Raw genomic sequence first — 27,968 nt, forward strand, 5'->3', positions numbered from 1 at the left:
GATCTTTCAGGAAAAGCAATCACCAGTAGTTTGCAGGGTTTTTAAAAAAAAATGTTTTTAAAGTGCAGTGTTTAAGTGGAAGCTTCTTACATAATACCAAATATACTATTGGTACATAACTTTTGTTGTTTCTAGTATCATATAAAAAGTCAGCATTCATTTCTCATTTTAGGAGATATATATGTGGTAACTTAGGCATTAAGGGTACATTTTGAAGAATTTTACTATAATTACATTTATTAGGAGTTTCAGTAGGGTGCATAGATGAGAAAAATCACCTCTTGTTGCCAAAGGAATTATCAAGGTTAAACTTTAAATCCCATACATGTAAGTTTGGGTTTTCATTGACTTTATAAGTAAGTCTAACAGCCTTGTTAGGAATAATGAGTGTTTTTTTTTTTTTTCACATCAGAACCAGACATGGAAAATTAGAAGACTGATAGATAGGGGCAGGGACACTGACTGCAGAGAGAGAGAGAAACCAGTACATCACAACTTAGCATAAAAATTAATGCTCATAAAAACTATTCTGAGTTATTTTAGGATTAGATTTGAAATTCTCTCTTTAGGGAAAAAGAGGAATATAGAAACTGTTTTGGAAAAATTTCTATCGAAACCACTAATATGAACTATTTGGACACATGAGGATGAACTTCAGAATCAAGTAGCATATATTCATTGAGCATCTCTAATAGAAGGATAGGTTCAAAGATTGTTCTACCTTCAAGAGTTTACAAAAACAAATTTGAAAACCTAACCATGGAAGGGGCATATGTTAATATTTCAATAAAGACACTAAGAGCCACAGGATGTAAGGGAAGGAAAACAGCTTTGTTGCTGCCAAGATCTGAAAGAGAGATGGGTCTCGCTGGACCTGGGAAGGATTGAGGAGGCTGAGGAGAGGAGGGGAGGGAATGAGGAGAAAGAACACAACTGATAAAGGGAATATCATGAGAAAGACCAACCACCTGTTGGGTGTGCCCTATTCCCCACCATTCCAACAAAGGAAGCATTTACAGCAGGGTCACTAGCTTCCGTTTATAATGAAAAAATATTGAATAAGAAGGAATATAAGTTTCTATTTTGAGATACTACTGACATCCTCAGCCAAAGCTTCAGAGAAGTTTATCTTCTCTCAGAGTTCAATATGTGGTAAACACTTTTTCTTCATTTTTCTTTTTTTTTTATTAAGTTTTCATTGATATACAATCACATGAGCAACACTGTGGTTACTAGATTCCCCCCATTATCAAGTCTCTACCACATACCCCATTACAGTCACTGTCCATCAGTGTAGTAAGATGCTATAGAGTCACTACTTGTCTTACACTGCCTTCCCGTGCCCCCCCCAAGTTATGTGTGCTAATCATAATGCCACTTATTCCCCTTACTCCTCCCTTCCCACCCACCCTCCCCAGTCCCTTTCCCTTTGGTAACTATTAGTCCATTCTTGGGTTCTGTGAGTCTGCTGCTGTTTTGTCCTTCAGTTTTTGCTTTGTTCTTATGCTCCACAGATGAGTGAAATCATTTGGTACTTGTCTTTCTCCACCTGGCTTATTTCACTAAGCATAATACCCTCTAGCTCCAGCCATGTTGTTCCAAATGGTAGGATTTGTTTTCTTCTTATGGCTGAATAATATTCCATTGTGTATATGTACCACCTCTTCTTTATCCATTCATCTACTGATGGACACTCAGGTTGCTTCTATTTCTTGGCTATTGTAAATAGTGCTGCGATAAACATAGGGGTGCATCTGTCTTTTTGAAACTGGGATCCTGCATTCTTAGGAGTGGAATTCCCGGGTCAAATGGTATTTCTATTTTTAGTTTTTTGAGGAACTTCCATACTGCCTTCCACAATGGTTGAACAAGTTTACATTCCCACCAGCAGTGTAGGAGGGTTCCCCTTTCTCCGCATCCCTGCCAGCATTTGTTGTTCCTAGTCTTTTCTTTGATGTTGGCCGTCCTAACTGGTGTGAGGTGATATCTCACTGTGTTTTTAAATTACATTTCCCTGATAATTAGTGATGTGGAGCATCTTTTCATGTGCCTGTTGGCCATCTGAATTTCTTTGGAGAAGTGTCTGTTCATATCCTCTGCCCATTTTTTAATCTGGTTATTTGCTTTTTGAGTGTTGAGGCATGTGAGTTCTTTATATATTTTGGATGTTAACCCCTTGTTGGGCATGTCATTTACAAATATATTTTCCCATACTGTAGGATGCCTTTTTGTTCTGCTTATGGTGTCCTTTTCCGTACAGCAGCTTTTTAGCATGATGTAGTCCCATTTGTTCATTTTTTATTTTGTTTCCCTTGCCTGAGGAGATACGTTCAGTAAAAAGTTGCTCATGTTTATATTCAAGAGATTTTTGCCTATGTTTTCTTCTAAGAGTTTTATGGTTTCATGACTTACATTCAGGTTTTTGATTAATTTTGAGTTTACTTTTGTGTATGGGGTTAGATAATAATCCAGTTTCATTCTCTTACATGTAGCTGTCCAGTTTTGCCAATAACAGCTGTTGAAGAGTCTGTCGTTTTCCCAATGTATATCCATGGTCATGGTGACTCTTGGTTCATCATATCAGGTTATAAAGTAACTAGGCAGGTTCAGATTTAGTCAGATAGTATTCCAGATTATTCCTGGTGTCTTCAAAATGTTAGTACTGTTCGAATACTGTTAATAATAATAAACAATAATCAGTATAATTTTCATAATAAATGTAACCAAAACCAGCAAATAATTTTTGTATTTTCATTTCAGGAATTGGTTTAATCTTTCTTTGTAGATACCCATTTTGCTAAACCTAATTTCTTTTATCTTGTCATCCTCTTCCATTTTTTGCATTAATAATACTTTCTATAGGGTGCTAGTAAGCTAGGGGAGAATCTGGGACCCTAACTTGACTCTGTGTGAGGTCCTTGTTGTCCAGTGGTGCTGCAGAGAAATAGAGCACATCAAGGTTGTAGTGAGGTTTTCATCTTGGAATAGTCACTTCTGTTGGCTCTCCTGTAGCCTAGGGCAAATTTGGCCTCGAAAGAAGGGATGGTTGGTGTGTTGGGATGCTACTTTTTGAAAACCCAAATATTCCTACTCCTGGATAACTCCTTCAACATGTAGAAGTGAAGAGGGGGGTAAGCCTCAAGGACACAGAATTCCTTATCTTGGACTTGATTGCTAGAACTGTGGAACCCCTGATATCAGCAGGTTACCATGCATTAAAGTTTTCTCCACCCAGGAGCTGGAGCTACACCTACCTGTGGCAGGAGAACTTCTTTGTCTTTTCCTCACCATGAGTTAGGATCACTGCACTTTAACAGGCCAGCCAGGCATTGTGTTCCCTCCACTGCCTTGCTTTTTTTCTATCCAATTAATATGGCAGGATACCCCATCCTCAACTGTGCTTTCTCTATCCATATGGTAAGCACACCTGGAAAAGTCTATCCTCTGCTTTCTCTGTTGCCACCTTTTCATGTATGTAGGCATTCAGGTGGTCTTCTCAGTGGGCCAGAGGAGAAGTAGGAGGCCTCATTCAGGTGTATGCCTCTTAGCTGCATTCTGCTACTGATTACCAGGCCTACTTTAAGAGTATGGGAGACTTGCCCAGCTATTAATAAAGTAATGCAATATTTTCCATGTGGCTGCTACTTAACATTCCTTGTGGTATATTTCATGACTGAGAACTCTAGGAGGTAATGGCAGAGGAGCTGTAAATGCCAAACCCCAACCTAACTTGACCTTGAGGAATACTCCTTACGGGTATATTTGAAGCGTGTGCAAGATATTGCTGGGCAAACAGTAAGTTATGTTGTATGACTTAAATAATGCTTATTCTTTCTTTTCTTTTTATTGAACTTCTTTTTGATATGTTGTAGCTAGCACATTTGCAAATTAGGAAGTGTATGTCAGTAGAGAGATTTTCTCAGGTTTTCTCCCAAGGAAGTAGCCTGGGTTCTCACACCATGGAGCTGTTTTCTCCTTTTGCAGCATTTATTCTGTGCTTCAAACTCCTGTCATTTAACTTAGGCTTTTTCCCCTTTTTCTTTTGTGATATCTTCTCTTTTTGTGGCTTTTTTGTCCTGCATGTCATCTATGAAACATTGTTCCTAGTGTTTTGCTGTTTGTTTCTATTGACCAAAGCATGCTTGATCATTTTAGTCAAAATCATTGATCCTAGCCTTGTCCACTCCCCAGCTTCTAGGGATCTCTCTGTTGGGACATTTTTATAAATCAGTTCTCAGAGTCTATGCTAAGGGGGCACTATATAGCTAAACTGTGGATCAGAATGTCTCTCATAGGAGACCCATGACAAAGCAAGAGAATGAGAAAATTGGGGCATCCTCTAAGTATCCGATACCTGCCACTCACTGCTCACGTTGCCATGGTTTTCACCTGGTTCTAATAATGAAGGGCCTGGAGTGGGCCCTCTGTGTCAATTGCAGAACACGATCCCAGACCCAGGGCTGCATTACACCAAAGGGACCTGGTATTATACTATAGAAGCCTTTCTTTCTAGGGAGCATCCCCAACTGAGTTAACAATCGTTCGTATGTATCAGTTTATATATCATTGCTCTATGTTGGAATATGTGGTGCATGGAAATGTACCTTATAGAAATAGAGTAGGAAGCTTTTCTTTTTTACAAATGGCAATTATTTAATCTTTTAAGCACATTTAGCACCCCTGATGCTGTGGAATGTGTCAGAAAAGAGACTGTGGAATGTGTCAGAAAAGACAGACTGGTTAGTTCTTACCATCAAACAGAAGCAGAATCATCATAAAAGTTTTTCAGACCACTCACCCATCTGCTTGGTAATTTACCTTTTTCCTTGGTACATTAGGTCAAATGCCTCATGGATTTTGTCAAAAGGAAGGGTATCAGTTATCAGTGCATCCAGATTGAATTTCTTATTCTTATAGTCAGTAACCAGCTTTGGAACAGAATCAATACTTTTCCAACCTGTAATTTGGCCAAAATGCTAAATAAATACATGGTGCTTGATGTGCAGAGGAAGTTTAATCAGTGTTTGTTGAATGAATGAAGTCTTTAGGTCAGATTTGGGTTGCTTCAAGTAAATTACTCCTCCACCCCCATTTTTATTGTTCTATATTCTTTTATCTATTTAACAATTTTTCTTCATAGGAAAAAATATATTTATTTTCTATTTCCAGATAAGGAATTATCTGTTTAGTCAAAGTTTACTTTTTGTTCTTCTGTGTTGGTTTGTTTTAATACAAATTGAATTTCAGTTTGCAATTTGTAGTTATTTTTCTACACAAACTCTGTTTACTTCCAAATAATTACTGGAATATATTTTATGTAGTTTTTAGATATATTCTAGAGATGCTCAGTATTTAAACAAATTATTTTCCTTTCAATAATCTTCATTATAAAAATTTCAGTACCTACTATGGAGAAAATTAAAAAAAAAAAAACTGACCACCAAAGAATGTTCCATTTATAGTACGGCCCATTATTAGCTCCACTGGAGAAATGGTCAATCCTTTGTCACCAATGGCTACTCCAATGAGAGTACATGATCCCCCACCTGCTATTGTGCAGTCCAGGGCTGCTTTCTGAAAGATCAAACAAAAGACTATCTTAGTAAGTAGAAAAGTAGAATATGAACTTCAGTGTGAGTATTACAATGTTTTTGGAAAAATTTATACAACTCTATATATAAGATAATAAGACTCAAGCCAATGAGGTCATAGTATTGTAGCTTGAGACTTGAGACTCCAGTGTTCTGTTACAGATAGAATATCCAATAAAATTTTGAGCTTTATCAAAAAAGATATTGAAAAGAAACAGAACATATTATTTTACCCTGTTTAATACCATACTTAATACCAATATGAAGCTGAACCTAGAATGTATGTCATTGTATATCAAGAAAAATAAACATAAGTAAAATTTAGGAAAGATATGTAGAAGATACTATATACTCTAATCAACAAGTTTTTGATGATCTACTGTGGTGTGTATACTAAAATAGTTGTAATTCCAGGGGCATAGTATCACAATCTTTAAAGTAATGAAGAGAGGGTGAATGAGTATATACTGGAGCCTAGGCAGTGAGGTACACACTGTAAACATAGTAGATTTCTATGTAGGATATATACAAAGAGATGCTGTTTAAAACAGATGGCAAAACATTTAAACAGAAAACGACTCTGGCTGCTGATCATCAAACATTTAATTTGCTTTCCTACGTTTTTTAGCTCTCTTGCAGTCAGGTAGAGTCATGTGACTACAACTGGCTACAGGCAGAAGTGATGTGTGTCATTTTCTAGCTAAAACAGAAAAGCCAGTGTGCAGCCTGCCAGCTGCCCCTTGTCCTGCTAAAACAACCAAGATGATCTATCTCATGTTGAGATTGTGAAGCCACAAGTTTGAACTTCCTTGATTGCTGGGTCATCTCATGGAAGGCAGTGGCCCAGGGAAGTGCATTGATCTTTTCATGAGAGTAAGAGAAAACATTGTTATGTTAACCTACTGCAAGTTTAGAGTTAATATAAAAATGTTAAGGATTGAAAATATAAAAAAGTTTGAGAAGGATATAAATTTGTGGAAGGCCTTTACACATAGAAGACCTATGATCAATAGATGAACATTTAAAATCTTTTGAGACAAATATTACAGGAAAAAAGCATAAATTTTGTCTCATATCCCTTAGTATAGTCAATGGTCAACTTGATTCTGACCTGTTCAGGCAATTTTTACTTTTAAAAAAGTCCCAAGAGAAACTTAGAGAATATAGTCAATAGTTCCATTTCTATGCTGACAGATAGTAATTATACTAGTTGGGGTGAGGATTTAATGTATATAATTGTTGGATCACTATGTTGTATACTTGAAGCTAATATAATATTGTATATCAGCTATACTTTAGTAAAAAAAAGGTAAAAAAATAAACAGTATCATGTAATAAAAAAAAGGAAGCACAGCCCCTTTTCATCACTGATCATTGTATGAAGGAAGCAATAGTAAATTCTTCCCCTCTTCTCTGTATTATTAGTGATGGAAGATGCAATGATCTAGAACTTAGAATCTATTTTGGAATTTTTTTTTTTTTTTTTTTAATAATTATTTTTTATTGAAGGGTAGTTGACACACAGTATTACATTACATGAGTTTCAAGTGTACAACACAGTGGTAGAACATTTATATACATAATTCTAGGTTCCAGCTATCACCCTACCAAGCTGTTACAATATCTTGACTATATTCCTTATGCTATACATTACATCCCGGTTACTAATTAATTTTACCATTGGAAGTCTGTCCTTTTTTTTTTTTTTTTTTTTTTTTTGTGAGGGCATCTCTCATATTTATTGATCAAATTGTTGTTAACGACAATAAAATTCTGTATAGGGGAGTCAATGCTCAATGCACAATCATTATTCCACCCCAAGCCTAATTTTTGTCAGTCTCCAATCTTCTGAGGCATAACAAACAAGTTTTTACATGTAGAACAAATTCTTACATAATGAATAAGTTACATAGTGAACAGTACAAGGGCAGTCATCACAGAAACTTTCGGTTTTGCTCATGCATTATGAACTATAAACAGTCAGTTCAAATATGAATACTCATTTGGTTTTTATACTTGATTTATATGTGGATACCACATTTCTCTCTTTATTATTATTATTTTTAATAAAATGCTGAAGTGGTAGGTAGATACAAGATAAAGGTAGAAAACATAGTTTAGTGTTGTAAGAGAGCACATGTAGATGATCAGGTGTGTGCCTGTAGACTATGTGTTAATCCAAGCTAGACCAGGGCAATAAAACATCCACGTATGCAGAAGATTACTCTCAGAACGGGGGGGTGAGGTTCTAAGCCTCACCTCTGTTGATCCCCAATTTCTCACCTGATGGCCCCCCTGCGACTGTGCCTGTCTTAGGTTGTTCCTCCCTTGAGGAATCTTACCCGTCTCTGGCTAACCAGTCATCTTCTGGGGCCATACAGGGAAATGTGAAGTTGGTAAGTGAGAGAGAAGCCTTATTGTTTGAAAAAGTTAGCTTTTTACTTCTTTGCATATTTATGCCCTGTGGCTTCTATGCCCAGCATTTGTCTTGAGGTGTCTTTACCACTTGGAAGAATTATGATACTCGGTAAATTTGATATGAGGCACGAATTCTATTTAAGGGTTGTAATTAGGAAGGAAGAAGAAAAGCTATAGAAGTAGCAGGCGGAAGAAAACATGGGAAGATTGATTATTTCTTTGATATATCTTCTTGTAGAGTAACTTCAGCATGTATAGGTTTTAAGCTACTACTTAAATTGCACACATACATTAACATAATAGGAGTATAGTTACATAACCAAAGCATATCTGTAATTACCAGCCATCTCCAGTGAAACCAAGAAAACCAGTTAGGCACCTTAGGCATTTGTGAAAACTTATCTATGATATGGTGGATATTGTCCAACTGAACTTGAACAGTCTGAGAGAAATCAGACAAATTAAAACAACCCATTCCTGGGGACTGTTCACATGCCATATGTTCTTTTAACAATAAATAGTTTGTAGTTGTAAGACTTTGGAGTGCTACAATTTGCACTTCTCCAAATTCTTGGTGGAGTTCCAACAGTATAGATCCAGTCCAATTTTGTTGTTTTACTGTATGCACAGGCCAGCTTAGTTATCTCCTTCCTCATTCCCATGGCAAGTCCAGGAACTGGTGGGATGAGTGCATCTACAGCTGTAGCAGTGCCTGGATCTTTGTTGGGGTTTTTTGATGATCATTTTCTGGCATGAGTCTTCCAGAGAGTGCAGATGTTGGAAGTTCTTTTTCATATCGTATCTTAGTTCATTTTCGGGGTAACCCAATTAGGCTTTGATCCTCTGTATAAACACAAACAGACCCTTTGCCTACACTTTTATATGCCCTTTATACCCTTGTGTAGAACTCATTGGAGGTTACCACACAGGAACTGCCTTTTTTTTTTTTTTTTTTTTTTTTTTTTTTGCTATCACTAATCTACACTTACATGACGAATATTATGTTTACTAGGCTCCCCCTATACCAGGTCTCCCCTATAAACCCCTTTACAGTCACTGTCCATCAGCATAGCAAAATGTTGTAGAATCACTACTTGCCTTCTCTGTGTTGTACAGCCCTCCCTTTTCTCCTACCCCCCCATGCATGTTAATCTTAATACCCCCTTACTTCTCCCCCCCTTATCCCTCCCTACCCACCCATCCTCCCCAGTCCCTTTCCCTTTGGTACCTGTTAGTCCATTCTTGAGTTCTGTGATTCTGCTGCTGTTTTGTTCCTTCAGTTTTTCCTTTGTTCTTATATTCCACAGATAAGTGAAATCATTTGGTATTTCTCTTTCTCCGCTTGGCTTGTTTCACTGAGCATAATACCCTCCAGCTCCATCCATGTTGCTGCAAATGATTGGATTTGCCCTTTTCTTATAGCTGAGTAGTATTCCATTGTGTATATGTACCACATCTTCTTTATCCATTCATCTATTGATGGACATTTAGGTTGCTTCCAATTCTTGGCTATTGTAAATAGTGCTGCAATAAACATAGGCGTGCATCTGTCTTTCTCAAACTTGATTGCTGCGTTCTTAGGGTAAATTCCTAGGAGTGGAATTCCTGGGTCAAATGGTAAGTCTGTTTTGAGCATTTTGATGTACCTCCATACTGCTTTCCACAATGGTTGAACTAACTTACATTCCCACCAGCAGTGTAGGAGGGTTCCCCTTTCTCCACAGCCTCACCAACATTTGGTGTTGTTTGTCTTTTGGATGGCAGCCATCCTTACTGGTGTGAGGTGATACCTCATTGTAGTTTTAATTTGCATTTCTCTGATAATTAGCGATGTGGAGCATCTTTTCATATGTCTGTTGGCCATCTGTATTTCTTTTTTGGAGAACTGTCTGTTCAGTTCCTCTGCCCATTTTTTAATTGGGTTATTTGTTTTTTGTTTGTTGAGGCGTGAGAGCTCCTTATATATTCTGGACGTCAAGCCTTTATCGGATGTGTCATTTTCAAATATATTCTCCCATACTGTAGGGATCCTTCTTGTTCTATTGATGGTGTCTTTTGCTGTACAGAAGCTTTTCAGCTTAATATAGTCCCACTTACTCATTTTTGCTGTTGTTTTCCTTGCCCGGGGAGATATGTTCAAGAAGAGGTCACTCATGTTTATGTCTAAGAGTTTTTTGCCTATGTTTTCTTCCAAGAGTTTAATGGTTTCATGGCTTACATTTAGGTCTTTGATCCATTTTGAGTTTACTTTTGTATATGGGGTTAGACAATGGTCCAGTTTCATTCTCCTACATGTAGCTGTCCAGTTTTGCCAGCACCACCTGTTGAAGAGACTGTCATTTCGCCATTGTATGTCCATGGCTCCTTTATCAAATATTAATTGACCATATATGTCTGGGTTAATGTCTGGATTCTCTAGTCTGTTCCATTGGTCTGTGGCTCTGCTCTTGTGCCAGTACCAAATTGTCTTGATTACTATGGCTTTATAGTAGAGCTTGAAGTTGGGGAGTGAGATCCCCCCTACTTTATTCTTCTTTCTCAGGATTGCTTTGGCTAATCGGGGTCTTTGGTGTTTCCATATGAATTTTTGAATTATTTGTTCCAGTTTATTGAAGAATGTTGCTGGTAGTTTCATAGGGATTGCATCAAATCTGTATATTGCTTTGGGCAGGATAGCCATTTTGACGATATTAATTCTTCCTAGCCACGAGCATGGGATGCGTTTCCATCTGTTAGTGTCCCCTTTAATTTCTCTTAAGAGTGACTTGTAGTTTTCAGAGTATAAGTCTTTCACTTCTTTGGTTAGGTTTATTCCTAGGTATTTTATTTTTTTTGATGCAATTGTGAATGGAGTCATTTTCCTGATTTCTCTTTCTGTTGGTTCATTGTTAGTATATAGGAAAGCCACAGATTTCTGTGTGTTGATTTTGTATCCTGCAACTTTGCTGTATTCCGATATCAGTTCTAGTAGTTTTGGGGTGGAGTCTTTAGGGTTTTTTATGTACAGTATCATGTCATCTGCAAATAGTGACAGTTTAACTTCTTCTTTACCAATCTGGATTCCTTGTATTTCTTTATTTTGTCTGATTGCCGTGGCTAGGACCTCCAGTACTATGTTAAATAACAGTGGAGAGAGTGGGCATCCCTGTCTAGTTCCCGATCTCAGCGGAAATGCTTTCAGCTTCTCGCTGTTCAATATAATGTTGGCTGTGGGTTTATCATAGATGGCCTTTATTATGTTGAGGTACTTGCCCTCTATTCCCATTTTGATGAGAGTTTTTAACATGAATGGATGTTGAACTTTGTCAAATGCTTTTTCAGCATCTATGGAGATGATCATGTGGTTTTTGTCTTTCTTTTTGTTGATGTGGTGGATGATGTTGATGGACTTTCGAATGTTGTACCATCCTTGCATCCCTGGGATGAATCCCACTTGGTCATGGTGTATGATCCTTTTGATGTATTTTTGAATTCGGTTTGCTAATATTTTGTTGAGTATTTTTGCATCTACGTTCATCAGGGATATTGGTCTGTAGTTTTCTTTTTTGGTGGGGTCTTTGCCTGGTTTTGGTATTAGGGTGATGTTAGCTTCATAGAATGAGTTTGGGAGTGTCCCCTCCTCCTCTATTTTTTGGAAAACTTTAAAGAGAATGGGTATTATGTCTTCCCTGTATGTCTGATAAAATTCCGAGGTAAATCCATCTGGCCCGGGGGTTTTGTTCTTTGGTAGTTTTTTGATTACCTCTTCAATTTCGTTGCTGGTAATTGGTCTGTTTAGATTTTCTGTTTCTTCCTGGGTCAATCTTGGAAGGTTATATTTTTCTAGGAAGTTGTCCATTTCTCCTAGGTTTCCCAGCTTGTTAGCATATAGGTTTTCATAGTATTCTCCAATAATTCTTTGCATTTCCGTGGTGTCCGTCGTGATTTTTCCTTTCTCGTTTCTGATACTGTTGATTTGTGTTGACTCTGTTTTCTTCTTAATAAGTCTGGCTAGAGGCTTATCTATTTTGTTTATTTTCTCGAAGAACCAGCTCTTGGTTTCATTGATTTTTGCTATTGTTTTATTCTTCTCAATTTTATTTATTTCTTCTCTGATCTTTATTATGTCCCTCCTTCTGCTGACCTTAGGCCTCATCTGTTCTTCTTTTTCCAATTTCGATAATTGTGACATTAGACCATTCATTTGGGATTGCTCTTCCTTTTTTAAATATGCTTGGATTGCTATGTACTTTCCTCTTAAGACTGCTTTTGCTGTGTCCCACAGAAGTTGGGGCTTAGTGTTCTTGTTGTCATTTGTTTCCATATATTGCTGGATCTCCATTTTGATTTGGTCATTGATCCATTGATTATTTAGGAGCGTGTTGTTAAGCCTCCATGTGTTTGTGAGCCTCTTTGCTTTCTTTGTACAGTTTATTTCTAGTTTTATGCCTTTGTGGTCTGAAAAGTTGGTTGGTAGGATTTCAATCTTTTGGAATTTTCTGAGGCTCTTTTTGTGGCCTAGTATGTGGTCTATTCTGGAGAATGTTCCATGTGCACTTGAGAAGAATGTATATCCCGCTGCTTTTGGATGTAGAGTTCTATAGATGTCTATTAGGTCCATCTGCTCTACTGTGTTGTTCAGTGCTTCCGTGTCCTTACTTAATTTCTTCCCAGTGGATCTATCCTTTGGGGTGAGTGGTGTGTTGAAGTCTCCTAGAATGAATGCATTGCAGTCTATATCCCCCTTTAGTTCTGTTAGTATTTGTTTCACATATGCTGGTGCTCCTGTGTTGGGTGCATATATATTTAGAATGGTTATATCCTCTTGTTTGACTGAGCCCTTTATCATTATGTAGTGTCCTTCTTTATCTCTTGTTACTTTCTTTGTTTTGAAGTCTATTTTGTCTGATATTAGTACTGCAACCCCTGCTTTCTTCTCACTGTTGTTTGCCTGAAATATGTTTTTCCATCCCTTGACTTTTAGTCTGTACATGTCTTTGGGTTTGAGGTGAGTTTCTTGTAAGCAGCATATAGATGGGTCTTGCTTTTTTATCCATTCTGTTACTCTGTGTCTTTTGATTGGTGCATTCAACCCATTAACATTTAGGGTGACTATTGAAAGATATGTACTTATTGCCATTGCAGGCTTTAAATTCGTGGTTACCAAAGGTTCAAGGTTAGCCTCTTTAGTATCTTACTGCCTAACTTAGCTCGCTTATTGAGCTGTTATATACACTGTCTGGAGATTCTTTTCTTCTCTCCCTTCTTGTTCCTCCTCCTCGATTCTTCATATGTTGGGTGTTTTGTGCTGTGCTCCTTCTAGGAGTGCTCCCATCTAGAGCAGTCCATGTAAGATGTTCTGTAGAGGTGGTTTGTGGAAAGCAAATTCCCTCAGCTTTTGTTTGTCTGGGAATTGTTTAATCCCACCGTCATATTTGAATGATAGTCGTGCTGGATACAGTATCCTTGGTTCAAGGCCCTTCTGTTTCATTGTATTAAATATATCATGCCATTCTCTTCTGGCCTGTAGGGTTTCTGTTGAGAAATCTGACGTTAGCCTGATGGGTTTCCCTTTATAGGTGACCTTTTTCTGTCTAGCTGCCTTTAACACTCTTTCCTTGTCCTTGATCTTTGCCATTTTAATTATTATGTGTCTTGGTGTTGCCCTTCTTGGATCCTTTCTGTTGGGGGTTCTGTGTATTTCCGTGGTCTGTTTGATTACTTCCTCCCCCAGTGTGGGGAAGTTTTCAGCAAGTATTTCTTCTAAGATACTTTCCATCTCTTTTCCTCTCTCTTCTTCTTCTGGGACCCCTATAATACGGATATTGTTCCTTTTAGATTGGTCACACAGTTCTCTTAATATTGTTTCATTCCTGGAGATCCTTTTGTCTCTCTCTATGTCAGCTTCTATGCGTTCCTGTTCTCTGATTTCAATTCCATCAATGGCCTCTTGCATTCTATCCATTCTGCTTATAAACCCTTCCAGAGTTTGTTTCATTTCTGCGATCTCCTTTCTGGCATCTGTGATCTCTTTCCGGACTTCATCCCATTTTTCTTGCGTATTTCTCTGCATCTCTGTCAGCATGTTTATGATTCTTATTTTGAATTCTTTGTCAGGAAGACTGGTTAGGTCTGTCTCCTTCTCTGGTGTTGTCTCTGTGATCTTTGTCGGCCTGTAGCTTTGCCTTTTCATGATGATAGGAATAGTCTGCAGAACTGGGACGAGTGACGGCTGGAAGGACTTCCTTTCTTGTTGGTTTGTGGCCCTCCTCTCCTGGGAGAACAGCGGCCTCTAGTGGCTTGTGCTGCGCAGCTGCGCGCAGACAGGGTTTCTGCTTCCTGCCCGGCTGCTATGGAGTTAATCTCCGCTGTTGCTGTGGGCCTGGCCTGGCTCGGGCAGCTACTCCAAAATGGTGGAGTCGCGTTGGAGCAGGAGCTGCTGGGAGGCTATTTATCTCCGTAAGGGGCCTCCCTGCTCCCTGCAGCCCAGGGGTTAGGGTGCCCAGAGATCCCGGATTCCCTACCTCTGGATTAAGTGACCCGCCCTGCCCCTTTAAGACTTCCAAAAAGCACCCGCCAAAACAAAACAACGACCACAAAAAAAAATGGAGAAAAAAAAATTTTTTTAATTAAAAAAAAAAAATTTTTTTAATTAAAAAAAAAAAAGGTGGTCGTTCGTTTTTCTTTATTCTCCGGTGCCAGCCTCAGGCCTCTGCTCACCGGTCTTTCTGCCCTGTTTCCCTAGTATTGGGGTCCCTGTCCCTTTAAGACTTCCAAAAAGCGCTTGCCAAAACAAAGCAGCAAAAAAGCAAAAAAAAAAAAAAAAAAAAATGGTCGCGCGCTTTTCTTATGTCCTCTGTCGCCCAGCCTCCAGTGCCTGCTCACTGTTCTTGCTGCCCTGTTTTCCCAGTATCGAGGGCCCTGCACTCTGGCCCGGATGGCTGGGGCTGGGTGTTCGGCAGTCCTGGGCTCCGTCTCCCTCCCGCTCTGCCTGCTCTTCTCCTGCCGGGAGCTGGGGGGAGGGGCGCTCGGCTCCCGCGGGGCCGGGGCTTGTATCTTACCCCCTTCGCGAGTCGCTGGGTTCTCTCAGGTGCGGATGTGGTCTGGATATTGTCCTGTGTCCTCCTGTCTTTATTCTAGGAAGGGTTGTCTTTGTTATATTTTCATAGATATATGTTGTTTTGGGAGCAGATTTCCGCTGCTCTACTCACGCCGCCATCTTCCGCCCCTCACCTCTATTTTGGAATTTTTCTTTGAATATGTCTTAGTTTGTTGTTTTGAGACTTCCTAACATTTGTAACTAGCAACTGTTCTACAGAAACATTTTTTTTTTACTATATAAAGAGATCCATGGAGAGGGGAAAAGACCACGGATGCTACTCATTACCTTAAGGGAGCTGCTTACATTGACTCCAATTTTTAAAAAATGTTTTTCTTGTTGTCTTTTCTACATTTCTGAACTTTATACCCCCCAAAAAGGAATTAACCTTTAAGTAATGACTTAAAATGGGTATTTTATATAAATACTGGGTTTTATTTAAAAGCCTCTAATAACTTTTGATGAGAATCATTTTTAATTCTCAAAATCTTATAAAATTGTCAATTATTGTAACTTTCTAATTGTTCTGTTGGGTTCTTTAGGTTGCTTTAGAGCATTAAAAGTCATTGAAATCAAGTTCATACTCATTATTGGAATCTCCTTTACAGCCTAGAAATTTTGCTTTCCCTAGTTACGGAAACTTGGTGGAAGGGTAGGTAGCTGATCTTTTTGTGATTAAATAAATCCATCTCTTTTTATTTGGATTCTGTATTGATCTGTTACATAATTTAAAATATGTTTCTTGTTATAATAGAGATAGAACCTGAGAAAGTTTTATATAAGTGGTTCTTAACTTGAGAAACTTGTAAGTAAATATTCATGGAATATTTACTCATGGAAATATTCCAGGGTATGGTCTATTCATTGATATTTAAAAACAAGTCTCTGGGCACTTCTGAAATATAATCAGTGATGAGAATCTCTGTATTAGAAAAATAAGGTAAATAAGCTGAATTTCAATGTTTATGAGATATTTGAGCCATAGGTAGTAAAGGAATGGATGTGGCACATTGCAAGCTGCAGGTGCCAAGGACAATTTTAAAAGCAGACCTGAAGCTTTGAACACGGGGGAGCAGTGCCAGACAAGGAGTCATTAATGTATGAATTTTCAGTAATAGCTAACATTTATTGAGTGCCTGTTACCTGTCAGACCATTTTTCAAGCAGCCATTCTGAGAGGAAAGACCCTGGAACAGCAGGCTGCTGCTCTCACCATCTCTTCCTGGTCTCCATCCTCCTCTGGGGATGTACCAGTCAGGGAAGAACCAAGGGGAGGAACCCCTACAAAGCCTGTCATAGGAGGCTGAAGTACAGAATTCTATTTTTTATAACATCCCTAGAGGAGGATTTTAAGAGCCAGGCTGAGGAAGGTGTAGATGATAGGGAGTAGCACCACACCTACTTTAGAGTTCTCACTAATGAAATAAGAAGAATCCATAGGCAGATGATTTAGTTGATGAATTCTTTGATCATCTCATTGAAAAACAACAACAAAAACAAAGAACACAAAACTCTGTTTAGTGTCTCTGAGCAGATATGCATCAGGTGAACATTTGCTGGAGAGTGACACTGGACTCCGTCAGTCTAACTTTTCCCTGTTGTCTGTGCAGTTGGCTCTTTACTGTGCTCTTTTGGAGTAGGATGGGCAGGGCTGGTTACCTGGCCCTGCAACCCTGGAGTTGCTCAGGGCCCCGTTCTCACAAGGGTCCTGCAAATTACGCAGCCCATCCTGACGAGAAGAAATCTAAATGATACAAAACTGTAGTGTTTAGGAAAAAGAAATCTACTTAAAATTTTGTAGTGTGTTTTTTTTAATTGAAAATTTCAAATACAACTTGGGTCTAATTTTGCCACCCTTTTATTTAGCTCTGATGGTAGAACTGGATTGTTTGTACACTGCTAACCTCTTCCTACTCTAAGATGGGAGTGGATTCATGACTGTTAGGGCTGGCACCAGTTACTCTCTTTTATTACCCCCTCTAAATCCACCTTTTCTGTTTTTTTTCTCACTTCTCATAGGCATAATTCTCTTAAAGCTTTCATTTCTAAGTTCTCTTCTAATTATTTTTTGCTTAATTTCATGTTCAAGAATAATCATAAATATCAATAATACACATTAAATAATAATTAATATTTACTAATAAATATTCCATTCATGTAATGTATATCTAATATGTTACTAATAATATATATATCTAATACACTAAATATGTAATTTATATACATTTATTAATTTTAAACACAAAATAATTATACATATCATTATCAAAATAATTATAAATAAACATTATCAATGTTTATTAATGTTAATGCATTTTTTAATTGTATGTTATTATAAAAACTCTACATACCATAGTTTCAGATCCACCTGCACAGTCAAGGGCAAAATCCACACCTCCATTGGTCATTTCAATGATGACCGCCTGGATGGGTTTATCTAGGTCTCTAGGATTGAGGCAGTCAGTGGCTCCAAGGGCTTTGGCCCTAGTAAACTTTTCACTATTGATGTCAATAGCTATGATTCTGGAAGCTCCTGCTACTTTACAACCAATTAGAGCAGAAAGACCAACGCCTCCTAGGCCAAAGATGGCACAAGTTGAACCAGGGGTGACCTGCAGACAGGAAAATTATAAATTAACTTTTGAAGTAGTTGGTCCCTACTTTTTTTTTCTTTAAGGGACAAGTGAGGGAAGGCAGAAACATATGAATAAAGACAGCTTGTCATAAAACTAAGTGATATAGCCCATGGGGAAATCTGCCAAAAATGTGAAAATGGATGAGTAACCCACTATATTTGGAGAATCATTTGAAGGCCTTTAGAATTATCAGCTAATAAGGAATAAACCCAAGTGAAATTCATTCTCTTGTTTTCCTTTTCCTTTTAGTGTTAATGTAAAACTCACACATTTTTAATGGTCCATTACCCTTTTTTAATAGATCACAAGTAATTTGATATCTGTATTTCTAATGGACCTTATTTGGTTGTGTTAATGTTACAGGTGGTTTTGAATGACCATTAGTGTTTCTTTAAATGTGAATTAACTCAGTCAACCCAATCATAAATTCATTTAAATGGAATGAAGAGTGAATTTCTTTGCATGGCATTAGGGGATTTTTATTATCTAACTCTGTTACCTTCTAGCTTGATCCCATAATAGTCCCAGTACTACAGCCACAACAAATGTCACAGTTTGCTCTCCTCATGCCTTAGTTCATGCTCTTTCCTGAGCCTATATCTTCACCTTATTTCCTTAAATTAAAATAGAACTAATACTTCTAGGCCTAAAAAATAATACTTTTCTTGATTGTTCAATCAGAAATCAGTGTCTACCTTTTTGCTTTTTTCTATATCATATAATCTATAATCTGCTTTGATTGATTTTGTCTATGTGCCTGTTTTTCTTTAACAGACTATAAGTTATTTGAAGGCATGTTATCTTCTACATGCCACCAAGGAGTCATTTGTAGTTGGATCTTAAATGAATGTTCATCACAATGAATTATATAGAAACTTAATATACAGAATGATAGGCAAAGATACTATAACTGTAATACATTATTCCATAGAGTGATAAAGAGGCAAAAGAGATGGTTAATGAATATTTTCTAATGGTAATAGAAAAGTGTTAGTATTAAAGCATAAACAAGAGGGAAAGAGAAAATCTGCCCAGGGAAGCATAGATACATTCTAAATTGTAAACAAAATTATTAACGAACAGAGAGAATGTACATCTCTTACTTTAATTTATGCATGATATTAGGCATGCATACACTGGCTTTTGTTACTCAGGGGAAATAAAGTATGTATTTTGCAAATATTCACAATACTGTTCTATTTACACTATGTAGTATTTGCTATAAATTGTGGTTATGTGTTTAGTATATTTCCAAATATATTTCTCCAGAGACTGTGTAAAAAAGTTGCCTGCTTCATTGAAAGTAGAAATGAATTTTTCTCATTGCAGCAATGTTGTACACAGCTCACAATAGTGTATAAATTGAATGCACTGTACTAATTGTGTTACACACCAGACCCCTGTGTGTACAATTGCCTTTGGTTGCAATTCTGTGGTGGTGGTGGGTTCACAAAGTACCCCCATTTGAAAATAGGACAGTACGTAGTAGATGATTATCTATCTGCAGATAACACCCTTAATATCCCCCCAAAAAAGCTAGAGTACTAAAAGGTGATAATCTACATGGAGTCCAGTAAAGAGTGTGTGAGTGGAGAGGCTTGAGGGCTGTGAGTGGCCCAAAGATTATTAATTCTTTCCTGAGTCTCCAGTGCTGTTTAGAGGAGAATATGCCTTGACTGCTGAGGTTCACATCTGCTCTTAACTCCACCCAGCTAACAACACTTTTCCTCCAGGAGCCTTCAGATTGTAGTTTGGCTTCCCATACAATTTTTAATTTTTATGAATGGATGAATGAATGAATTTTTAGAGAGAGATTACATACTGATAGCCAAAAGTAGCATTCCTGTCTGTTTGGCTGGTACAATTCTCAATGAAAAGTCCTATCTTGATATTCTGTCTCTTAGATTAACCTCTTATTTTGGTTAGGTTGATTTTGTTTCCTTGACACTGAACAACTCTAGGTAACCCAATAAAAAGAAAAAATTTGATTGCAAAGTTGAGGACAAAGGCTCAGCTAGATGTTTTAAGGGTTGCATAAGAACCTGGTTTTATTCATTCATTCACTGAAAAATTATCAAGCTCCTGTTTTCTTCCAGGCACAGAGATAGGCTCTAGATATATCACAATGAATAAGAGAAAGTTCTTGCCCTCAAGGAGCAAATAGTCTGATAGGGAGGATAAATAAATGGGAAATTTCTCTATAGTGTGATAAGAAGGACGACCAGGGCTAAACACACATACTGGAGGCAGGGGAAAGCAGGGGACGGGGAAGGACACCCAATGCATGCCCAAAAGGCTGGAGTAGGTTTCTAATAGGAAATGACAATTAAGTGGAGTCAGTCAAAAGAGGTGGGAAGCTCTCCAAGCAATGTTGGTGGAAGCCAGGTGTGGAAAGCCCAGAGGCCACAGTGATGGAGCCCTGAGACTGAGGCGCAGGTCTGGGGCAACAGCAAACCTGAAAAGGAAGTAGAATCATGATGGCCTACTGACAAGAAAGTGGAGTAATGAAAAAGGAATTAAATGTTCAGACTTGTTTAGAAAGACTTCTCTGGTTGCATTTGATAGTTTGGAATCAAGAATGAAGACTGATATGAAGGTTTAAATAAAAAGGTTGTTTGAGGCATCCAAGTGATATTGACATCTTTTTAATCTCTCAAACAGTTTGTAGAAGCTTCTAAATTTTACATGGGATTCTAGGGACACATATTGCCACCTTCAGGGCTGCCACCTGAGACCCTCTCTTGAAGTCAGAAAGGGACAGGATAAGAAGCAGAGATGAATTACTACAGTTTGAGGGAGAGGCAGTGTCAGGGAGGAAGCAAGCATGGTTATGTGGAGATGGATGGGGGTTCCTGTAGTTTGTTGCATTTTTACTGGGTTTGCTGTCCTAGAGCAAACATCCATATGTAGGGGACATATTTAAGCATGTGTATTTAAATCAGAGGTGGTCTATATTCTAACACATTAGTTTAGGAAAAGAGACTAACCTTAACTGGGTGCCATCTATATGCCAGCTGCGAGACCAGATGTCTTACATGTAAAATATGATTTAATTATCCCCACAACTATTTGTAGTAGATACTATTGTGGAGAGATAGGATTGGAGAAGTTAAATAACTTGCCTAAAATAATAGGTAATAAATGACAGAGTCAGGGTTTGAAGATTAACAGTAGCTGCTTTATCACACTGCCTCCTAGTAACTTCTACTTCACAAGGGGTGATTAAACATTTTACCTTCGCAGTGTTGATTGCAGCTCCATAGCCAGTTGAAAATCCACATCCAATCAGACAAACTTTCTTTAAATTAGCATCATCATCTACTTTGGCAAGATTAATATCTGACACTACAGTATACTGAGAGAAGGTACTGGTCCCCATGAAATGGTAAACTGGTTTTCCTTTGCAGGTAAACCTGCTGGTTTTGTCTTCCATTAGTTCTTGGTCAATAATAGGATTTTTGACTCGACTAGAAAGTTAAAAGAAAAAAGTTAAAAAAAACAAAGAAGAAAGAAAGCAAATAATCTACTGATTACTTTCCTGGAAAAAAAATTTAGCCATTATACATTTGTTACAACAATCTTATGAGATGGAAACACTGAGAAAATAATTTGAGACCTTTTACCTAAATACATAGTTGAACATAGTCTAAAGATAGTAATTATAATAAAATGAACTTTTTACTGAATTCACATGCATTAATTCTTAAATATTTTTTAATGGAAACTCAAACATATGTAAAAGTTGAAATAACAGCATGCTGAATCTTTTTAACTCTTAGCTTCAGCAATTATTAACTCATGGCTGATCTAGTTTAATCTATTCCCTGCCCTTCTAAACCAGCTCCTACTCTTCTGCATTGGACTATATTGAAGTAAATCTCAGAAATCACTATTTCATCTGTAAATATTTAGTATGTATCTAAAAAAGATGTATATATTTTTAGGTTTACACATTGCATTTGGTTGATATATCTAAGTCTTTTTTTCAATTTATAGATTTTCACCTCCCTTCTTGTTTTTTTTTCCTTGTAATGTATTTGCTGAAGAAACAGTCATTTTTCATGTAGAGTTTTCCTTATTCTGAAGTTTTCTGATTACATTCCTGTAATCTGTTTTACCATATTTCTCTGTCACTGTATTTCCTCTAAACTAGTAATTTTTTTTTTTTTTAGGAGAGCAAGGTACAGGCTTTTATTTAGAAAAAAGTGAGAGGAAAGAGCTCCTGGCTCACGCCAGGAGGGGACAAGAGAGCCCTAAACTAGTATTTTTAATCTAAAATAAAATTCTAATTCAGGTTTTATGTTTTCATAAGAATACTTCAAAGGTGGTGGTATTTTAATCTGGAGCAATATAATTCCTTATTATCTTCCTTTTTGTTACATTAGAAAGAATTAGTGGTCATTTCCAAAATCTTATTTCATTAAGAGTTTGCAAAAGGGTGTATTAATTCTTTGACTATCTGTAATAGCCCTGTGAAGTAAGCATTATCATCTCCATTATATAGATGAGGAAATTGAGGCACAGTAATATATTTTAGACTAATACAATTTTAACTTCTGAGATACCTGGTTGCAGTTAGCATGAAGGACAAATAGGTCATTCTATTGTCTCAGTAAAGAGAATAAAGTGATTAAGATTTGGGACTCTGGGGCCAGACTGCCTAAGGTTCAAAATCTAGCTCTGAGACTTAAATCTATGTGGCCTTGGAATGGTACTGTACTATGCATCATTGCATTCCTTTCTTATCTGCTGTAGAAGTAGCTATTCTGAATTTGGCATTTATCATTCCAGTGATGTTTTTATACTTTTACTACATATATATGTAACCATAAACAACATATGGTATTTTTTATATATGACATCTTGCCAAATATATCCATCAATAACTTGCTTCTTTCCCTTAATATTATGGGTGTGAGATTATATGTTGATACATGAAGATCAATTTTAGCCTTTTTCATTGTTACATTGTATTCCATTGTTACATTGTATTCCATTGTGTTAACTACATAGCAATTTGTAAATCTGTTTTCTTACTGATGGACATCTGTGCTATTTTCAGTTGCTATTGTAAACAATGTTACAATGAATATTCTAGCCCCTGTCCCTTTGGGTGATTTTTGCAACAATTTCTTGTACACACCTAGGAGTAGAATTTGTCTAGAAGGTATGCACCTCTTCAACACCATTTAGGTATTGGCAATGCACTACCCAAAATATTTGTATCAAACTAATCTACTAACAGTATATAGAACTTACCTGAGTTTTTGACAAAGATTCGTGAGTGGACTCAGACAGAACTTGCATTTTTTACATTGAGGAGTATAGAGTGGAATTACTTTGTCACCTAGAAAGAAAGGCCATATGTTTGATGGTGCCTAAGATGTAACTTAGCTTCTAACATATGAATCAGTGAAAAACATTTTTTATGGTATACATCTTATGTTCAGCAGAAAGTATAGGTGGCTACAATAATTTGTTACTCTACAGGATTGCTGATTCCTCCAAATATTTCATAAACTATCTTTTTTTCTCCTCTGCTGGGCAGTCAAGCAACAAATCTGTATTGATACCATTAGGTGCAGAATCCTGTCTGAGACTTTACTGTCATTGCAGCTCTCTGTATCATGACTATTTGCTTATTACACTTATAAACACACTGAATGAAATAGTACACCCTTATTTAGTAGGAGAGGTAGACAACAATAAGCTAGCTCTGGAGAGTAAACTTTATGTCACCACCATGTTTCACCATTTAGTTCACTCTCAAATTCCACATTTTTCTATTTTTTACTCATTTTCAATTTAATAATAGTTTCTATCCATTGGTGACCATGGTCCAATAATATTAATATTTGTCCAACATTTAGTATGTGTCAGGCACCATTCTAACTGCTTACATGTATTATCTCATATAATTCTCAGAATAATCCTTTGCAGTAAGTACTGTTCTCTCCCCACTTTAGAAAACAGAAAAGTGACTTTCTAAAGATGGTCACATAGCCAATAAATGGCAGAGCTGGGACTACATTGGGCAGACCCCTTCATGGATGTAAAACTTTTGGAAACAGTTTGTTTCTTTGATCTTGTTTGGAATGGAAATATACGAATTATCTCTAAATTTGGAGTATTCTCATTGAGGGAGGAAAGTATGATATAGTTCTTCCTGCCTGATAAGTGAGGATTACATAACCCATATTCCAGTATTTGGTGGATCTGTTATAAAATGTGAAATAAATAAATCCAGCCATTGGCATGCTTCATTTACATGTTTTTATTTTATGACCTTCCAACAAGACACTTAAGGTAACACTGACATATGAATATTTCTCACTTAAGCTACCCATAAACCCTCATTTAAAAATTTTTTAATAATATTAAGTTAGTTTTCTGTTTTATTTAGAGAAGTTTGTTGTAAGTTGCCATTGTGCTCCCATAGAAACTTCAGTTTAAGATAACTGTAGTTTGCTTCATAGGACAATTTCTCATAAAAAAAGAACCATATATCCCAGATTTTATTTAATTTTTAATTAAAGTGTCATTGATATACATTCTTATATTGGTTTCAAATGTACAACATAGTGGTTACCCATATTATTATCCTCAACTCCACTAGTGCAGTTACTACCCAGGTTTTACTTGACACTTCTGATTTCAAGTACTCTGACCCATTGTTAGACTGCGATAGATTATGTGTCTCAGTTTTGTTTTGGAAAAGATGCCCCCCTATATAAAAAGAGATCAGTCATAGCATGCAAAGCCAAGACTGTGTTGGGAATTATCCCTGAAATATCCTGGCATTTCCATTTAGTTGGAGTCAGAAAATAAAATACCTGGTTTGAAGGCAGTCACTCCTGGTCCAACACTTTCCACAATTCCTGCACCCTCATGGCCAGGGATCACTGGGAAAAGTACCTCCTTAAATTTCGGATTGATGATGTGGGCATCAGTATGACATAGGGCAGTGGCAATTATCTACAAAGCAACCACAGACTTGAGTTTTGTTTCTGTTATTATTTTATCATTGAGGTTCTTAGGTGGATAATTTTAGGCCCAATGTCACCTTGAAACTTAACAACACTTTGAGAGCTCAATAAAATAATTACATTTTGGAAAAACAAGAATTAAAAATATGTCAGGATATATTCTTTTCCTCTTAAAATAATGTATCTTTGTTGTCCAACTTTCACTGTCACTGGAAAATCATACAAAGATTTATTGTCTCCAGGAAGGGAGAGGTCAAAGGTAATAGGGAAAAGTCTATTAGGCAGAGGGAGTGGAGGGGAACACAGGTTTCTAGGGCTTGTCAAAATTTGTTGCAACTACTTGAAATGAAATAGAGATAATGAAACTTTTATAGTTTAAAGTGAAACATCAAATGAAGGATTGTCAAACTTAATTATTAATGTATGCCTCATATTATTTTTCAAGATTCCATTTATGAGGATACCTGTTCATTCTCAGGTATAAATCCTTACTCTGCTGGTTCTGAAAAATGCAACTTGGACCAGCTATGGGGAAAATGGAGAAATTGTCCCCACTTGTTGTCTGTGGTCATTCTCTTTCTCAGACTATTAAATGCAATTTAAATTGCATTTAATAGTCTGAGAAAGAAGAGTGTGGGCTCTTCTCCATGCAGACCCACTCCCAACCCTTCCTCTGGGCACTCGAGACCTTTATGCTGCCTATGTCAGCATTTCAGATCTTTCCTCTCTCTTGTTTTGAGCCAAATTGTGTCTTCCTTTTAATAACACTTTCTATTAACTGGCAACTGGAAAACAAAAAGAAAGTTAACTAGTTCTAATACAAAATGAATTCCTTTGTCTGATTCTTGACATTAATGATTAATGTTAAGATAGTTCAATTAAATTTAAAGCTCCTTATGCATAACAACTTATAATTTACCCCTTCGGGATAATGCCTGTTTTTATCTGAACCTAAAAATGTAACTCCCCCATAGTGAAAACTCCAGGGACTTTTAGTCATACCACCTAGGCTTGACCTGACAGAAGCCACATCTGCACGTAGTGCCTTGTCTGTTCTGTAGGGGTGAAGTCCCCACTTACCTGAATGCGAACTTCATGAGCCTTAGGGGGAGCTACCTCAACCTCTTCAATGCTAAGGGGCTTGCCTGCTTCCCAGGCAACGGCTGCTTTGCATTTAATAGTCTGAGAAAGAGAGAGAGAGAGGGAGGAGAGGAGAGGGGAAGAGAGAGGGAGATTAAATGTATAATTATATAAAGTACAGTTAATTAAAATTGTATTTTAAGTAACACTGAAAGAAAGTGGGAAGAAACAAACCCATAATCCTCTGTTTTAACTTACTACTTTTGCTTTTGGTATGATTTTCCTAGTCTTTGACCACATGAGTACATACTTTTTGATAGTTGTTATGCAATTTTGAACTGTATTTTAAAATATACTAGTCTTATAAATGAAACATATGTTAATTATGGTAAGTTTCAAAATATAAGTAATAACAAAAGAAATAAAATCCACCCATTACTTTATCACCCATTTTATGATTTTCAATGTAAATCTCTTAAGTAGCCCTAAATGGGATCATGCTGTATGTAATATTTTATAATCTACTTTTTCTACTCTTAATATACTACGAATATTGTTCATATTCTTCTCTAATGTTATCTCTAACAAATGCAAATTCTATTTTACAGTTATAGTGTAGTTACTCAAATCTCTCTTTTTTTGGTCATTGAAAGTAACATTTAATTGAACACCATGTATTAAGCATTTTGGCAAATCCATAGTAATTTCCTTAGAGTAAATTACTAGCATGGGGTCATCATAATTCTTTTGCTCAACTTTAAATTGCTCCTTTTCTGAGAGTAATCTCCAAAGGAAGCTTTTTAGAGCAGATGTATAAAGAGACGAAACAAACATGAATTCAGCAGAGAAATAGTATATTTACTTACTTTGCTGTTGGTGCCCATTTTACTTTGGAAAACTAGCCTTGGAAGTTTCTTTCTGGTTTAAAAAGTTATTATACTTCTGTCCAGGGTGCTCTGTGTCCTGTAATGAACTGTTGTTGCATAAATACCATTCCTGCTCTTTTTTTCTCCAATCACTTTCTGTCCTTTTCTGTTGCTGTGATACATAGCACTGCCCATCTCTCACCATGTCATTTGTGCTATCATGTTTCAGCTGCATATCCCCATTGCTCCTAACAGTTATTTGGAGTTTTTTGTTTATTCATTAATTCCCTTTTACTGAAAAATATGATAATAGAGTAAAATCCATCAAACATGTACAGGTGAGTTAACACATTATTATAAAGTAAAGGACATTTTTCTGCCCCAGAATCCTTCCTGTACCCATTTCCTCCTTCACAACCCTAATAATTTCTGTACATTTTTATGAATTATGCTCTTCTGTATAATATAGTTTAGTTTTACCTACTAACATGCCAGTAGCAATGTATCAGAGTTCCACATCTTCAGCTATGCTTATGATTGCTGGACTTTAAAACTTTTGATAATCTGTGGGTATGTAGTAATAAATAATTGTGTTTTTGATTTATATATCTCTGACTGTTAATAAAGATAAGCACCAGCAGAGTGCTGGAGCCAACTCACTGATTTTTGGTCTGCTTATCCTATTAACTACTGAGAGATGCTTTAAAATCACTATTATGAATCTGTTAATTCCTAATAGTTCTTTTCTTCTTGCTTTATGTATTTTGAGGCTTGATATTAGTGCATGCAAGTGTTCTGTATTGTATGTGTTTTAAAAAGTCTTAACTTTTTAAATCTTTAAATAGGTATCTTTAAATAAAAAGGTGTAAAAAGAAGACATGTACATAAAATGTGGAGGGGGAGTAAAAAATTTATTGCTGTTAGAATGCATTCAAACTTAAGTGACTGTCCACTTAACATAGGCTGTTATGTATATATACGATGTTATATATAAACCCCATGGTAACAAAAAACCAACAGCTTGTCTAGATACACAAAAATAAAGAGAAAGAATCTAATCATAATATTAAGGAAAATTATCATGCACAAAGGATGAGAGCAAGGGAAGAAGAAAGAATCAGAGAAAAATGACAAAAACCATCAGAAAACTTAATAAAATAACAGTAAGTACATACCTATCAATATTACTTTAATGTATGTGTGCTAAATTCTCCAAAGATATGTGATCACTGAAGGGATGGAAAAAAAAAAGCTAATATAGTACTACTTATATCAGACAAAATAGACTTTGAAACAAAGATTGTATTATAAAGA

General features: G+C 36.7%; 2 protein-coding genes across 2 annotated transcripts in view; one reads left to right on the forward strand and one right to left on the reverse strand.

Annotated features, from left to right (window-relative positions):
• C5H4orf17 (chromosome 5 C4orf17 homolog) overlaps positions 1-27,968 on the forward strand; it is a 260,042-nt gene that overhangs the window by 35,107 nt on the left and 196,967 nt on the right.
• On the reverse strand, positions 1,171-26,802 carry LOC118926730 (all-trans-retinol dehydrogenase [NAD(+)] ADH4-like). The gene is made up of 9 exons (XM_036914057.2): positions 26,655-26,802; positions 25,789-25,890; positions 24,556-24,697; positions 22,982-23,069; positions 20,958-21,189; positions 17,438-17,698; positions 5,439-5,574; positions 4,819-4,957; positions 1,171-2,673 (listed from the first exon to the last, which is right to left on the reverse strand). The coding sequence occupies exons 1-9, from the start codon at positions 26,670-26,672 to the stop codon at positions 2,649-2,651; spliced, it is 1,143 nt and encodes a 380-aa protein (XP_036769952.2). The 5' UTR covers positions 26,673-26,802; the 3' UTR covers positions 1,171-2,648.

This window comes from Manis pentadactyla, chromosome 5 (genome assembly GCF_030020395.1).
Source record: "Manis pentadactyla isolate mManPen7 chromosome 5, mManPen7.hap1, whole genome shotgun sequence".
Classification (NCBI taxonomy): Eukaryota; Metazoa; Chordata; class Mammalia; order Pholidota; family Manidae; genus Manis; species Manis pentadactyla.

Coding starts and splice junctions, on each gene's coding strand:
- LOC118926730 (XM_036914057.2), bottom strand. Junction 5,575..17,437: donor CAGGTGGATCTGAAACTATG/GTATGTAGAGTT, acceptor TTGATCTTTCAG/AAAGCAGCCCTGGACTGCAC. Junction 4,958..5,438: donor AAATGGAACATTCTTTGGTG/GTCAGTTTTTTT, acceptor GCCAAATTACAG/GTTGGAAAAGTATTGATTCT.